Source organism: Diospyros lotus, chromosome 7 (assembly GCF_014633365.1).
Source record: "Diospyros lotus cultivar Yz01 chromosome 7, ASM1463336v1, whole genome shotgun sequence".
NCBI lineage: Eukaryota > Viridiplantae > Streptophyta > Magnoliopsida > Ericales > Ebenaceae > Diospyros > Diospyros lotus.
Window position 1 is genome coordinate 33733100 of NC_068344.1, and position 12923 is coordinate 33746022.

The following is a 12923-nucleotide window of genomic DNA, read 5'->3' on the forward strand; positions in this document are numbered from 1 at the left end:
CTTCTACAGAGTACACTTCTCCTATCATTTATATTTAATTTTCTGTCTTCTGATATTCAACAATTTGATATTAGAGCCAGAATGAGTGATCTTCAAATTAAAAAGCTCAAATCAAAACTACAATTCTTAGTTGACATGCATGACATCTTACATGCAAAGCCAAGACTTGTGAAAAGTTGTTAACGAAAGTGAAGTTACGTAATCGACAATAGGGGATGTAAATGGTACGTTGTGGAAGTGAAAGATAAAAGTGGGCAAAGCGTTGTTCGCTTTAAAGACTACAGTTGAAGAAGATGTGCTAGAGCACATCCAGAATGCCAAAACCCCCCAAAAAGCTTGGGATACCTTAGCCATGCTTTTCTCAAAGAAGAATGGCACAAGGCTTCAACTTCTAGAGAGCACACTATTATCAAGAGCACAATGCGACATGACGGTCGCTTAGTACTTCCACAAGGTGAAGTCACTTTGTCGTGAACTTTCTGAGTTGGTTCTAGAAGCTCAAATCGGGGAAACCAGGATAAAGAGAATAATTATCCATGGCTTGAGACCTGAAGATAGAAGTTTTGTTGCTGTAGTACAGGGATGGTAAAAGGAACCATCACTTGTTGAGTTCAAAAATTTGCTTGCTGGTCAAGAAGGCTTAGCCAAGCAAATGGGAGGAATTTTGCTGAAAGATAAAGATGAAGCACTCTACGTAATAAAAAAAACAGATGGAATTCCAAGCAACACCTCGTTGGTGGATCTAAAAGGAAAGAGGATAAGGCAAAAAGTCATCAAGGTGAAATGAACACTTGTTCAGGGGGAACACTTGTTCAGGGGGAGCTTTGAATAATCATGGCAACGATAAAAAGTTTGAAAGGAAGTGCTCTAATTATAAGAAGAATGGTCATATGGCAAAGCTTGTTAGTCAAAGAAAATGATCATTGAGAGTAATGCTGCTACTTCCAAAAGCGAAGATGAATGGGATGCTGAGGCGTTTTTTGCTACAGAAGAGGAGGAGTTAGCTCTCACAACAACAACGTGTGAAGAGATCAATTATGAGAAAGATTGGATTGTTAACTCGAGATGCTCAAATTATATGACATGTGATAAAGAAAAGTTGCAAAATTTGTTAGAATACTAAGAGAGCCGAGTGGTGGTAACAACCAACAACTCAAAGTTACCGATAGCTCATATTGTTAATATGGTAATCTCTCCTCAATATAATGCTAATGAGGTATTAATGTATATCATGTTCCAAGTATGAAGAAAAATCTTCTATCAGTAGCACAATTTACATCTTCAGGCCATTTTGTTTTATTTGGTTCAAAAGATGTGAGGGTATTTCGTGACCTTGAGACTATAGAAAAGCTAGTGATGAAGGGATGGAGACAAGAATCAGTGTATGTAATGTCTGCAGAAATCACATATGTAGACAAGACGAGGAAGAATGAGACATTAGACTTATGGCACATGTAGTTAAGTCACGTTAGCTATTCCAAGCTAAATGTGATGATGAAAAAGTTGATGCTGAAGGGACCTCCCCAACTTGAATTAAGAACATACACAATTTATGTAGGATGTTAGTACGGGGAAGCACATCAGTTGCCATATGAAGAGTCCAAATTTAAAGCTAAAGAACCATTAGAGTTAATTCACTCTGATGTGTTCGGACCTGTTAAGCAAGTCTCTATCGGTGGGATGAAGTACATGGTAACATTTATTGATGACTTTTCTAGATATGTGTGGGTTCATTTTATGAAGGAAAAGTCTAAAACTTTTTCAAAATTCAAAGAGACAGTAAAAGTAGAAGTTGGAAAGAAAATTTGTTGCCTACGCACTGACAACAGGGAGACTATTATAACGCCTCGTTTTTTGAGCACGTTATAACTTAGGACAATTCTGAGATAAATTATTATTTTTTTTCTTTCATACTACTAAAACTAAAACTAAACCATATCATTGCTCTTATACATCCCAAAATTTTCATTCATTTATCTCCAAGGAGAATTATCATAAACATTAAATGTGGAAATTAGAATCGAACCTAATATCATAACATTAATAAAAAATTAGCTCTTACATCACGAGAACATAAATTTCTCAACATGATTTAATCATAAGTTCTCAACTAACATTAATCCTAAATAAGGTTTTACATCATCATTTCTCAAACATTTAGAATTCGAAGTAGTAAAACTTAAATACATGAGCAACATAACATATGTTCAACTGATCATACAATTTATTATGCATTTTGCTATGTGCTATTATATGCCTCATTCATCCTCGTTTTTGCTACTATCTTCATCTGGAACGTTTGAATATTCCAGGGGCAAAGCCCAGCTTAAATGATGAATCATCTAAGTAAAGATACAAAACATTTAATACTCATGCATGTATGCAATGCACATAACATCATAACTCTCATGTTTGGCTCGACTGCACCTTAAGATTACCCGCCATTTTTCTAGTCTCCCTGCCAGACCGAGGTGTATGGGTGCACCATTGGCAAAGTAACGGAGCCAGTACCTAATCCCAAACCCATGCAACGTATGACCGTGAATCTCATCATGCTCATATGCATATTTCATAAATCAAACATGTAAATGCAATCTACATGACATACTCACATCAAGGCATGTCAACATGATAAAATCATTTACGTAAAATCAGGTTTTGAATTGAACCACTTACAAATCAAGTATTTTCATAAAACTAAATTCAGTTGGGAAGTACCACTTACCTTGCAAAAAGATAATTTTGCCCCTAACATAATTTTGCCTCAAAATTCGCGTCGGACTTCCAATCATACTCAATTATGAACCTTGACGTATCCTGGGCATCATAATTACTTAAGAAAATCATATTTATAATTTTCTCTAATTTTCCTAATTTCTCCCATTTTCTTCTATTATTTCCTCAAGATTATGAAATAAATAGTTTCTCATAAAATTTTCTCAATTTCTCTTCACAATAATTCCTAAAACAATATTCCTAAACCCCATAAATTTCCTCATAATTTTCAAAATCCATATTCTATTTATTTCTCATTTTCTCTTTGATTTTCAAGCATCTATTGCCTCAAAAATTCATAATAAATACCAATCATGCATTTGTCTTCCAATTTCATCATCAAAAATTCTAAAATATCATTCTCATATATTTGAAATTTTTTAAGAAATTTTTGAAGATAACTCACCTTCTTGTAGAGCGATTCGGTATTCTTTTATATTGCGACGAACCCTCGATTTGCCCATCCAACAACGCCTTTTATCATAAATTTTTACACAAATTACTAAACCCAGTCTATAAGATTTTTCTAAATTTTTTTTGGTATTTCTCTCTCTCTCTCTCTTTTTTCTTTCTCTTTTTTAAATCTTTTTCTCACTCTCAAATATTTCTTTCAATATTTCTCCTTCCAATTTAAGTTTTTAAACCTTTCAAGTTTCCTCTATTTATAGGAGGTTGAATAAAGGTTAACATAATTATAGTGACCCACTATCTTTAATTATTTTTTCATATTTCTTAATTATTTTTCACTAAATCTCACTAAAAATCCTTAATTATTTATCCACACCTTACTTTGTCTCCCACATTTCTCAATTATTTTACCCATTATTTTTTATTATTTGTCCACACCTTACTTTATCTCCCACATTTTTCAATTATTTCACTCACCATCTTTAATTATTTTGTCATATTTCTTAATTATTTTCTACTAAATCTCACTCATAATATTTAATTATTTGTCTTCACCCTACTTTGTCTCCAACATTTCTTAATTATTTCACTCATTATCTTTGATTATTTGTCTACACCTTAATTTGTCTTCCACATTTCTCAATTATTTCAACCATCATTTTTAATTATTTTGTTATATTTCTTAATTATTTTTCACTAAATCTTACTCATAATTTTTAATTATTTGTCCATACCCTACTTTGTCTCTAACATTTCTTAATTATTTCACTAATTATCTTTGATTATTTGTCCACACCTTAATTTGTCTCCCACATTTCTCAATTATTTCATCCACCATCTTTAATTATTTTGTCATATTTCTTAATTATTTTTCACTAAATCTCACTCATAATCTTTAATTATTTGTCTACATCCTACTTTGTCTCTAATATTTCTCAATTATTTCACTCACTATCTTTAATTATTGTCACCTTAATTATTTTTCACTAAATCTTCTTCTAAATAGATTATTCTTTTATTTAATTCATTAATTTTAAACCTATTTTCTTAGCCTTTTATTTTTTTCAACTTAGCCTACTAACTCTAAGCCCATTTATTTAGTCTTTATTTTTTCAATTTAGCTTACTAACTCTAAGCCCACTTACTTAGTCTTTATTTTTCCAACTTAACCCACTAACTCTACACCTATTAATTTTTTTCAATTATAATCTCTAATTGATGTTAAAAATAAAAAAATAATTATTATTATTCTCAAAATACTAGGATATTACAAATATACTTCAAGAGTGTCGAATTTGCCATCAATTCACATATGCAAACACTCCGCAGCAAAACGACATAGTAGAAAAAAAGAACATGCCCTTGATCAGAGCTGACCCAAAAAAGTTGGGGGCTCTAGGCAAAAATATTTGTTGAGAACTTCGAGTATTAATTTTTTTTTAAAAAAAAATAATACACTTTTTTATACAAACATTTCATCATTTTATTAAAAAAAAGAAAAAAAGTTAAAATTCAATCAACTACAAAATATAATAATTAACGTAATAAATTTTCAACTAAAATATAATGTCTCAGAGATATGAAAAAAAAAAAAAAGCGAAACAACTTACTACAATAAATAAAAAAAATAAAACTAATTTTTCTTAAAACTCTAAGAAGGTCAGTGCGAACAAAAACTATATATTCATGATTTTTTTATAGAAGGAAATAGAACAAAATATTAAACTGATAACATTAAAAATATAAAATTCACCAATAATGAGTAACTTTAGGTGAGCAATGGTTAAAAATTGAAAAATGGTGAAAATAAGTTAAAAAAATTTATAATGTTTTGTATTTATTTTTTTAATAAAATATTTATTATTAAAAAATAAAATATATATTACAAATTTTTAAAATTTGGGACCTTCCAATTTTGGGGACCTTATGCCATGGCATATATAGCTTTATGGTTGGGCCGACCCTGCCCCTAATAGAAATATGTCGTAGTATGCTTCATGCGAAGAATGTTTTGGGACGATTTTGGGAAGAAGCAACGAAGACTGTAGCTTTTGTGATCAATAGGCTTCCTCAACAAAGGTTATGTTTTCTTTCACCATTTGAAAAATTGTGGAACATGAAACCTACAATTAGCTATTTTCGTGTTTTTGAATGTGTGTGCTATGTATTTGTACTTGATCATTTGCATAGCAAGATTGTCAAAAAGGATGCTAGATGTATCTTTGTGGGATATGTCAGTCAAAGAAAAGGGTGGAAATGTTGTGATCCTACAATTAGAAAATGCTACACATCCTGAAATGTGGTGTTTGATGAAGCGTCTTCTTGGTGGTCTTCAGAAAATGAGATATTACCAGACTCGAATGTTTCTAAAGCTGAGTTGAAATATGCTCAAATCTAGTTGAGTTCAGGTGAAGATGAAGATGCTAATGATAGTGGTTATGCCGAAGAAGGCATAACTCAAGGTCCTTGGCAAACTGGTGTGTATCAGCAACCAAGCGAAGAAAATGAGCTTAGTGAAGTAGAAGCATATCGACTCCACTTAGAAGATCAACAAGAGTCAAAAAGCCAAATCCCAAATATGCTAATGCCGTTATAGTAGAAGAAGTAGATGCAAAAGAACAGAAGACATTTGTGAAAGCATTTTAGAATACGGAGTGGACTAAAGCTATGGAAGAAGAAATTGCTGCGTTAAAACGTAATCATCCTTGGGAGATCGTTCCAAAGCCAAAAGATGTGAAGCCTATATCTTGCAAATGGGTTTAGAAAATAAAACGTCACATAAATGGATCGTTTGAGAGACACAAGGCTCATCTGGTAGCTCGAGAGTTCTCTCAACAATATGGACTAGACTATGATGAAATGTTTAGTCCAGTTGCAAAGCTTACAACTGTTCAAGTCTTATTGGCACTTGTAACTAGAAAAAGTTGGACCTCGTGGCAAATGGATGTGAAGAATGTGTTTCTGCATGGAGAATTGGATCAGGAGATCTTCATGACTCAACTAATGGGTTTTCAGAATCAAGATCATCCTAAATATGTGTGTAAGCTTCGAAAGGCACTCTATGGATTAAAGCAGGCACCGAGAGCTTGATATGATAAGATTGTTGAATTTTTTATTCATAGTAATTTTGTGACGTTTGCAGATTCTAGTTTGTTTGTCAAGCAAATGGAGTGAAATTAGCTATTGTGCTAGTGTATGTAGATTTAATTATAATAGGCAATTGTGAAGAAGAAATCCACCAAATGAAGAAGAATTTATCAATTTGTTTCCAGATAAAAGAACTTGGACAACGTAATCACTTTCTTGGTCTAGAGGTTGACTGTACTCAAGAAGGAATATTTCTTTATATGCAAAAATATTCTAAAGAATTGTTGAAGAAGTTTGGAATGCTTGAGTGCAAGCCAATTTTAACTCCGATGGAGCCAAACGCAAAAATGTATGCTCATGAAGGGAGAAATTTGGAAGAAACAACAATGTACCGACAATTAGTTGGTAGTTTGATCTATCTAACTTTAACTAGACTCGATATTTCTTATGCAATTGGTGCGATGAGCTGGTACATGCAAAATCCAAAGAAACCTCATTTGGAAGCAGTACGATGAATTTTGAGATATGTGAAAAGTACATTGGACTATGGTGTCTTGTATAAGAAAGGTGGAGATTGCAATCTAGTTGGTTATTGTGATGCTGACTATCTAGATGATCATGATACTTGACGTTCAACTACTGGGTATGTTTTTATACTTAGATTGGGAGTAATTTCTTGGTGCAACAAAAGGCAGCCAACTGTGTCTTTGTCAACAACAAAAGCAAAGTATTGAGCTGCAACAAGTGCAGCTCAAGAGAGTACTTGGCTCATGCAATTGTTAAAGGACTTGCATCAACCAACAGATTCTGCAATTCCTCTGTATTGCGACAACCAGTCAGCAATACGTTTGGTAAAGAATCCAATTTTTCACGCAAGAACTAAACATGTGGAGGTGCATTATCATTTTATCAGGGAAAAAGTTCTGGAAGAAGAGGTTTAGCTAAAGACATATGAAGATGAAAGACCAAGCTGCAGACTTATTCACAAAAGGCTTGAGTGGCAACTAGTTTGAAAACTTTTGTCATCAGCTCGGCATGGTGAAAAGAATGGAAGCTGGTATTGAGGGGGAGTGTTAAAATACAATACCAGCTTGTGGGACAGTTTTTTGAAAATCGAGTCCACCGCTTCGTTTTAGCTAACTTTGAATTGTGCAAGTTGATTTTTCTTATTTTTTAGTTGAGGCTAGTCATGGAGTTAGTGGGTCACTCTAGTTGCATCAAATAAAATAATCCCTTCACAGTATTTATTTTGTTGTTTTGTGAGATTTCTTCGTCAAAGTACACTTCTTCTATCATTTATATTTAATCTTTTGCCCTCTGATATTCAACATCTTTATAGTGTAATTTTTTTTTCCTCACATATTTCATTCGAAGACATTATAACAGAAGAGAATCTGATCAGAAGAGTAAATTATTCTAGAGATAATTTAAAATCATAAAGAATTTTTGTATAAATGACTCAAATTACATAGAAAACTTGGTTTGAAGCTCATTTGTACACGACGTTCTTCTTCAAGATCACTGGGGAAATTTACAGTGGCAAATGAAAGGAAGATGTATCAGGGGTAATGCCCTTGGCTACCTCAAGAAGGTGTTCAATGTTGATTTTGGGGAAGTGTTGTAGAAGCTTCATGTTGGCTATGAAATCGCCACCCAACAGCCTGCTCTTCACACACAGCAGCATTGCACAGCACACTCGCAGCAGCATGTCCTGCAAATCATTCAATTAATGTTGAGACTTGAGAGCTCGTCTTGAATTCAGATTCAGTCTTAACGACCAATCTTTTTCTCTGTAAATATATGATATTCTAAGCGTGGTGAATCTCAGAGAGATCGTGATTTCAGGTGGGAGCGAGAATTCGAAACAGTTCGAGCGATCGAGTGAGAGAGAACCTGCCTGCACACCGAAAGGATTGCTTAAAAGGGTGTCCCAAATCCTTAACACAGACTGGAAATCAAATTCCTGAGTGAGCAGTAATGTGATCCACCTGAATGCATAGTATTGGGGGTTGACCTGATCATTAATTAGCGCACACAAAGTTTGTAAGTTTCTATTACATTTATTTTCCAGGAAGCCCAACATCACTGCTTCTCTACTGCGTTTTCTCACCTTGGTTGTGTATTCCAGGTGCCGCCACAGCTCCTCGTCGTGGGCTTTCAGTAGCTCCGACAGTCGACACAGAGTCGAATGGATGCCCATAGAACTGTTATCCAGTTTCTGGCAGAAGTGATCGACTGAGTCGCTTAGCAGCCGTACAAAACAAGAAAAGCTGTCTGCCTCTGCATTGGCCTACAAAATGGGAGGAATTGTTGAGCCGACCCACTTCAGATTAGCTCTAAAATTTACCAATTTTGATCCGAAAACAGTAAGCTTCTTACTGCATTATGTTCATCAGTATCAGTGCTAAAAACATAGTAGATTGGTGCCAAAACCTCATTCATCCCCTGGACATAGCTGATTTCAGGATTTAGCTTTGCAAACAGCAGAAGAACATTTCTCATTGCTTCCTGATTAGATAGAAACAGGCATACTTAAAGTCGATTTTTGAGTCTTTACATCAGCCGCGGAGATAAGGCAGAAACTGAGACTACTAGTATTAGTCACTTACCCTGTGCTTCCTGCTCAACAACGATTCCCCCGAGAAGAACTTCATATCGGGGTGCGTTCTTTGCAGGTCCCGGTCAATCTGCTGGGCAATCTCAGAGAACTGGAACCGGACAGATCATCCTCAGCAATTAGCATCTCTCCAACAGAATGCACTTCAAATGGGCAGCTTAAGATGGATGACATGTTACCTGAAAGAATTGGTGCCAAACACTGGCCTTGCTGATGTTTAGAGGGTGATCTTCATTGGAAACATCGTGTCGTTCAAGTGGCCCGTCATCTACATTGCTGTCATCACGCTGCCCGTCAGCATCCCGAGCCACTTCATTTCTTCTCGAGAACTCTGACTGTCTAGATTGAAGCTTCAAATTAGTGCATACGCTTGTATGGGGTTAAAATGGTTGGAAAAACAACCCAAAAGTCACAAAATTCAAATCATCTTACAGGGCTCAAGAGAAGCTCCTCTTTTAGCTTCGAATACTTGGATCGATTCTCGGCCATCTCTTTTTCCCATAAATCGCGAGAAGAAGGTAAATAACCCAAGAGCAGCTGCAAGTTTGCAACAAATGCATTATGAACAATTCGTACTTGCAAGGTTAAGGGGTTTAAGGATTCTGGATCACTAGTAAATGACGAAAACAATGGTTCAATGAACAGCAAAAGGACTAATTTTCAGGCATTATTACTACTCTCATGGCATTACGAAGAAAATTTTCTAGTGGGTAATGAGGATCGAAGTTAACTGAAGAATTTGGACTTAGGTTGAAGAAGAGAACACTAACCTTCCAAGCAGTTGCTCGTAAACCGCCTTCGGGAAGCCCTGAACTTGCAATTCTTTGCAACTTTTCCAGATTTATCTCCTTCCTGGAAAGCTAATGCACATCATTTGCATAAAATCAGTAGACTTTTAATCTCTGCGCTCACCCTAAATACCAAAGGGTGGCTTTGTCTTTATTAGGTTTTTCCTTCTTATCGGAATTTTCTCAGTAACCTAGTAGATGGATGAACTAAACTAACCCAACAATGGTCCAGTGCTGCACTATTTTGATTCCAAACCCAATGTCCAGTTTTTGTTGTACCTAAGAAAACTGAGCCTAGATATATATATATACGTGTGTGTGTGTGAAGCAGGGGTATGTCATCACGATGGTGCCTTCATTTTCCCAATTTTCTCAGTAAACAAACAGAAAACTGAGTAAAACGAACAAGGATCTAGGGATCAAACGGGACTGACCTCGTACTCAAGATCCGACCTTTTCTCATCGGCCGCAATGATTTCCTTGACAGAAACAGAGGCCGCAACATCTGCATCAGGCTTTGGCCTGACCCTGCTGGGATCCAGTTCAACATGAGACGACTTGTCATCATCTTTCACATAATCATCAAATTTGCAGTCCAACTCCAACAGATTGGGATGAAAAGTTTCGAGCTCTTCCCCCGGCTCAAAGGCCTTATCAGAACCCGAATTCTCCTCCTCCTCCCTGTCCTCGAATCCGGCCACCAGGCTCCCCAGCCTGTCAGGAAATGCTCGCCGGGCTTTCTCCGGGATCTTGAGCACGCCCTTGAGCATCAGTGAGAATGGCGGATGAGCCTGCACAGATGGATCCATTGAAATTTGGTGCTTCTTTCAGCTTCATGGCTCTGTTTCAACTCTGTTTCTTTGGTGGAAGGTTTTTGTGTGGAAGAATGGTAGTTAACGGTTGAACGTTTGGTGGGATGGGCCTCCCTGAGCCCAACCCAATTATTAAACCGACATCAAGGTCCAAAATCCTGACCCGACTGGAACGAACGAAGGGATATAATCTCCGATCCAGTTACTTCATCCAACCCGACCCAATATAGAATCGGGTCCAACCAAATTCAAAAAGGGAGGGATGGATAAAGTAGAAAATATATCCAATTGTTTAATTTTGAACAAAAATTTAATTTTATCAATAGTAAGATTTAACTTTAATTTTTTTTATTTTTAAATCGTCATTTCTCTTCCATGAGCAAAAAATCATTAAATGCTGACATAAGGTCCAAAATGGAAATAAAATTAAAATTAGATATTTTAATTAATGAAATTAAAAATTTAGCTGAAATTAAGTCATTTTACTAGTTAACCCTTTTATTAATTATATAAGTTAGGTGTTAAACCTTATAAATTTGTTGGGTTTAAGAGCTATCTCTGGTCAGGCCCAATTACATGGGCTCTCTGCCTCGTACCAGCTCTGGGCTCAAAAAGTACTCTGGTTTAGAAGTGGCCCAAAATAATCCGCATATATAACAAGGCCCATTCTTGGAAGTAGTTTCATAGAAGACAATGGAAGCTACAATTTCGTGGCAAAACACAAGATGAATGCTAAAAGATCAAAAAAAGCTCAAAAGACTCGAAATAATTTTTGAGCTTTTTGGAGAATCGTGCGGAAGGCCAGGCCTAGAGAACTAACTAAAGTTCAAGAGACGTTAAGCGATCTTGTAATCTCTTGGAGATGTTAAGCAATCTCCTGAAAAAATATAAGTATCTTAAAGATCGCTCGACAGTCAAAATCTGGAAGTCTCCACGAATTTTTTTTTTTAATCGAGAAGGGGTCTTGAACAAAATACAAACAAGATAACTCCAACATCCAAAAATTCATTCAACAGTTGTGTAAAAAAGATATATATTATCTATAAGAATATTAATCCTAATGGATCTCAGAATATTATAATAGATTAGAAGAATCCTAATTTTAATAAATCTCAGAAAGCTTCATATTACTCTATAAATAGATAAACTCTCATTCAAAAAAAAAAAATGTCTGATTTAAGTATCGGAGTATTTGCGAGAGAGCTATCTTGCGTCTTTTGATTGTTCTATTTTTTTTATAGAGTTCAAACAACTTGATAACAACATTTCCATTCACTAAATTTATTATTACGTTTCAAGACAACACTAGGTTAATTGTAATTTTGTGGAATAAAGAAAAATAGATTTTTTTTAATTAATATTTTTAATTGACATTCCAAGTTGAAAACATATTTTTAATTAGTTGTTGACATGGTTGCCTACTTGTATCAAAAGTCTACCTATGAATTTGGCTTCACAATCTCGATAAATCGTGGTGAAAATGATGTTTCACATTCATTAGGTGGTGAAAATGATGTTTCACATTCATTAAGTAGATATGACACAACTCTTTCAAACTCTTTGAAATTATTGTACTCATATCTTAAGAGAAAAGGACAAAAAAAAAAAAAAACATTTACAAGCTTGAGACTTGGGAACAGGGGTGGAGCTACATATAATTGAGAGCATATAACTATACCCCTCAACTTCTAAAATTATCTTTTGGCCCTTCGATGTTATGTATATAAATTATTACATCATATAACACTTGTCTCCTTTGAAAATAAAAAAGATGAAGGGCAATTAAGTAATGTTCCCTTATCCAAGTTTCTGACTCTATCATGGGCAATTCCCTTCTAAAAAAAACCTAGAATGGACTACAAAAAGTATTGTCAAGAGTTGGATCCAAATTTAAACGGAATGAAGGAAGCCAGACCCTGAAAAGGCAGAGCATTGCCAAGTCTCTCTTGCCAGTGTGTGTGCATTTTTGCACTAGATTTATATCCTTTTGACATCTTGATGTCCAAACTTTCTATCACAATTTACAAGCGATAACTCAAGCAATTTACAAGCAATTAATACAGAAAGTGTTTCTTCACCCTTTGGTGGTTCAATTAATTTGGTAAAGGTAATATTAACAATTGTCTAATGTGAAGCAATAATAAATATATCTTGTTTATATTTATTGTATTTTATTTTTAATATTTAAATAATTTTATTGGTTAATTAAATAGTTTAAAACACGATATATTTATCTTTGCCCAATAAAATCGTTTAGTTGTTAAAGTTAAGATGCAATAAATGTATATTGTATGAGAAAAATGCATATTTATTATTGCTTTTTTGCTATGTATATTGTATGGGAAGTAATTGTTGAAATTCATATGAGAAATATCATAGTTGCTACCGGTAATATTAGTGAACTCATCATTCTGCATTCCATCAAAAGAATATAAG

The 12923-nt window shown here is 34.7% G+C and overlaps 1 protein-coding gene across 5 annotated transcripts; it reads right to left on the reverse strand.

Annotated features, from left to right (window-relative positions):
* Window positions 1-7665: 7665 nt before the first annotated feature.
* Window positions 7666-10524, reverse strand: LOC127805873 (TBC domain-containing protein C1952.17c-like). Of its 5 annotated transcripts, none has more exons than XM_052342695.1 (9): window positions 10110-10524; window positions 9658-9747; window positions 9320-9424; window positions 9067-9222; window positions 8880-8978; window positions 8650-8778; window positions 8381-8560; window positions 8168-8284; window positions 7666-7981 (listed from the first exon to the last, which is right to left on the reverse strand). In XM_052342695.1, exons 1-9 carry the CDS (start codon window positions 10482-10484, stop codon window positions 7802-7804), a joined length of 1431 nt encoding a protein of 476 aa, XP_052198655.1. In that variant the 5' UTR covers window positions 10485-10524; the 3' UTR covers window positions 7666-7801. The 5 variants fall into 5 exon arrangements, with proteins under 5 accessions (XP_052198655.1, XP_052198653.1, XP_052198656.1 ...); XM_052342693.1 differs by having other exon boundaries at window positions 9067-9237; XM_052342696.1 differs by having other exon boundaries at window positions 8164-8284; window positions 9067-9237.
* Window positions 10525-12923: the final 2399 nt, after the last annotated feature.

Coding starts and splice junctions, on each gene's coding strand:
- LOC127805873 (XM_052342693.1), bottom strand. CDS start 10,484: ATGGATCCATCTGTGCAGGCTCATCCGCCATTCTCACTGATGCTCAAG. Junction 8,979..9,066: donor TTTGGCACCAATTCTTTCAG/GTAACATGTCAT, acceptor GTCCGGTTCCAG/TTCTCTGAGATTGCCCAGCA. Junction 8,285..8,380: donor ACCTGGAATACACAACCAAG/GTGAGAAAACGC, acceptor ATTAATGATCAG/GTCAACCCCCAATACTATGC.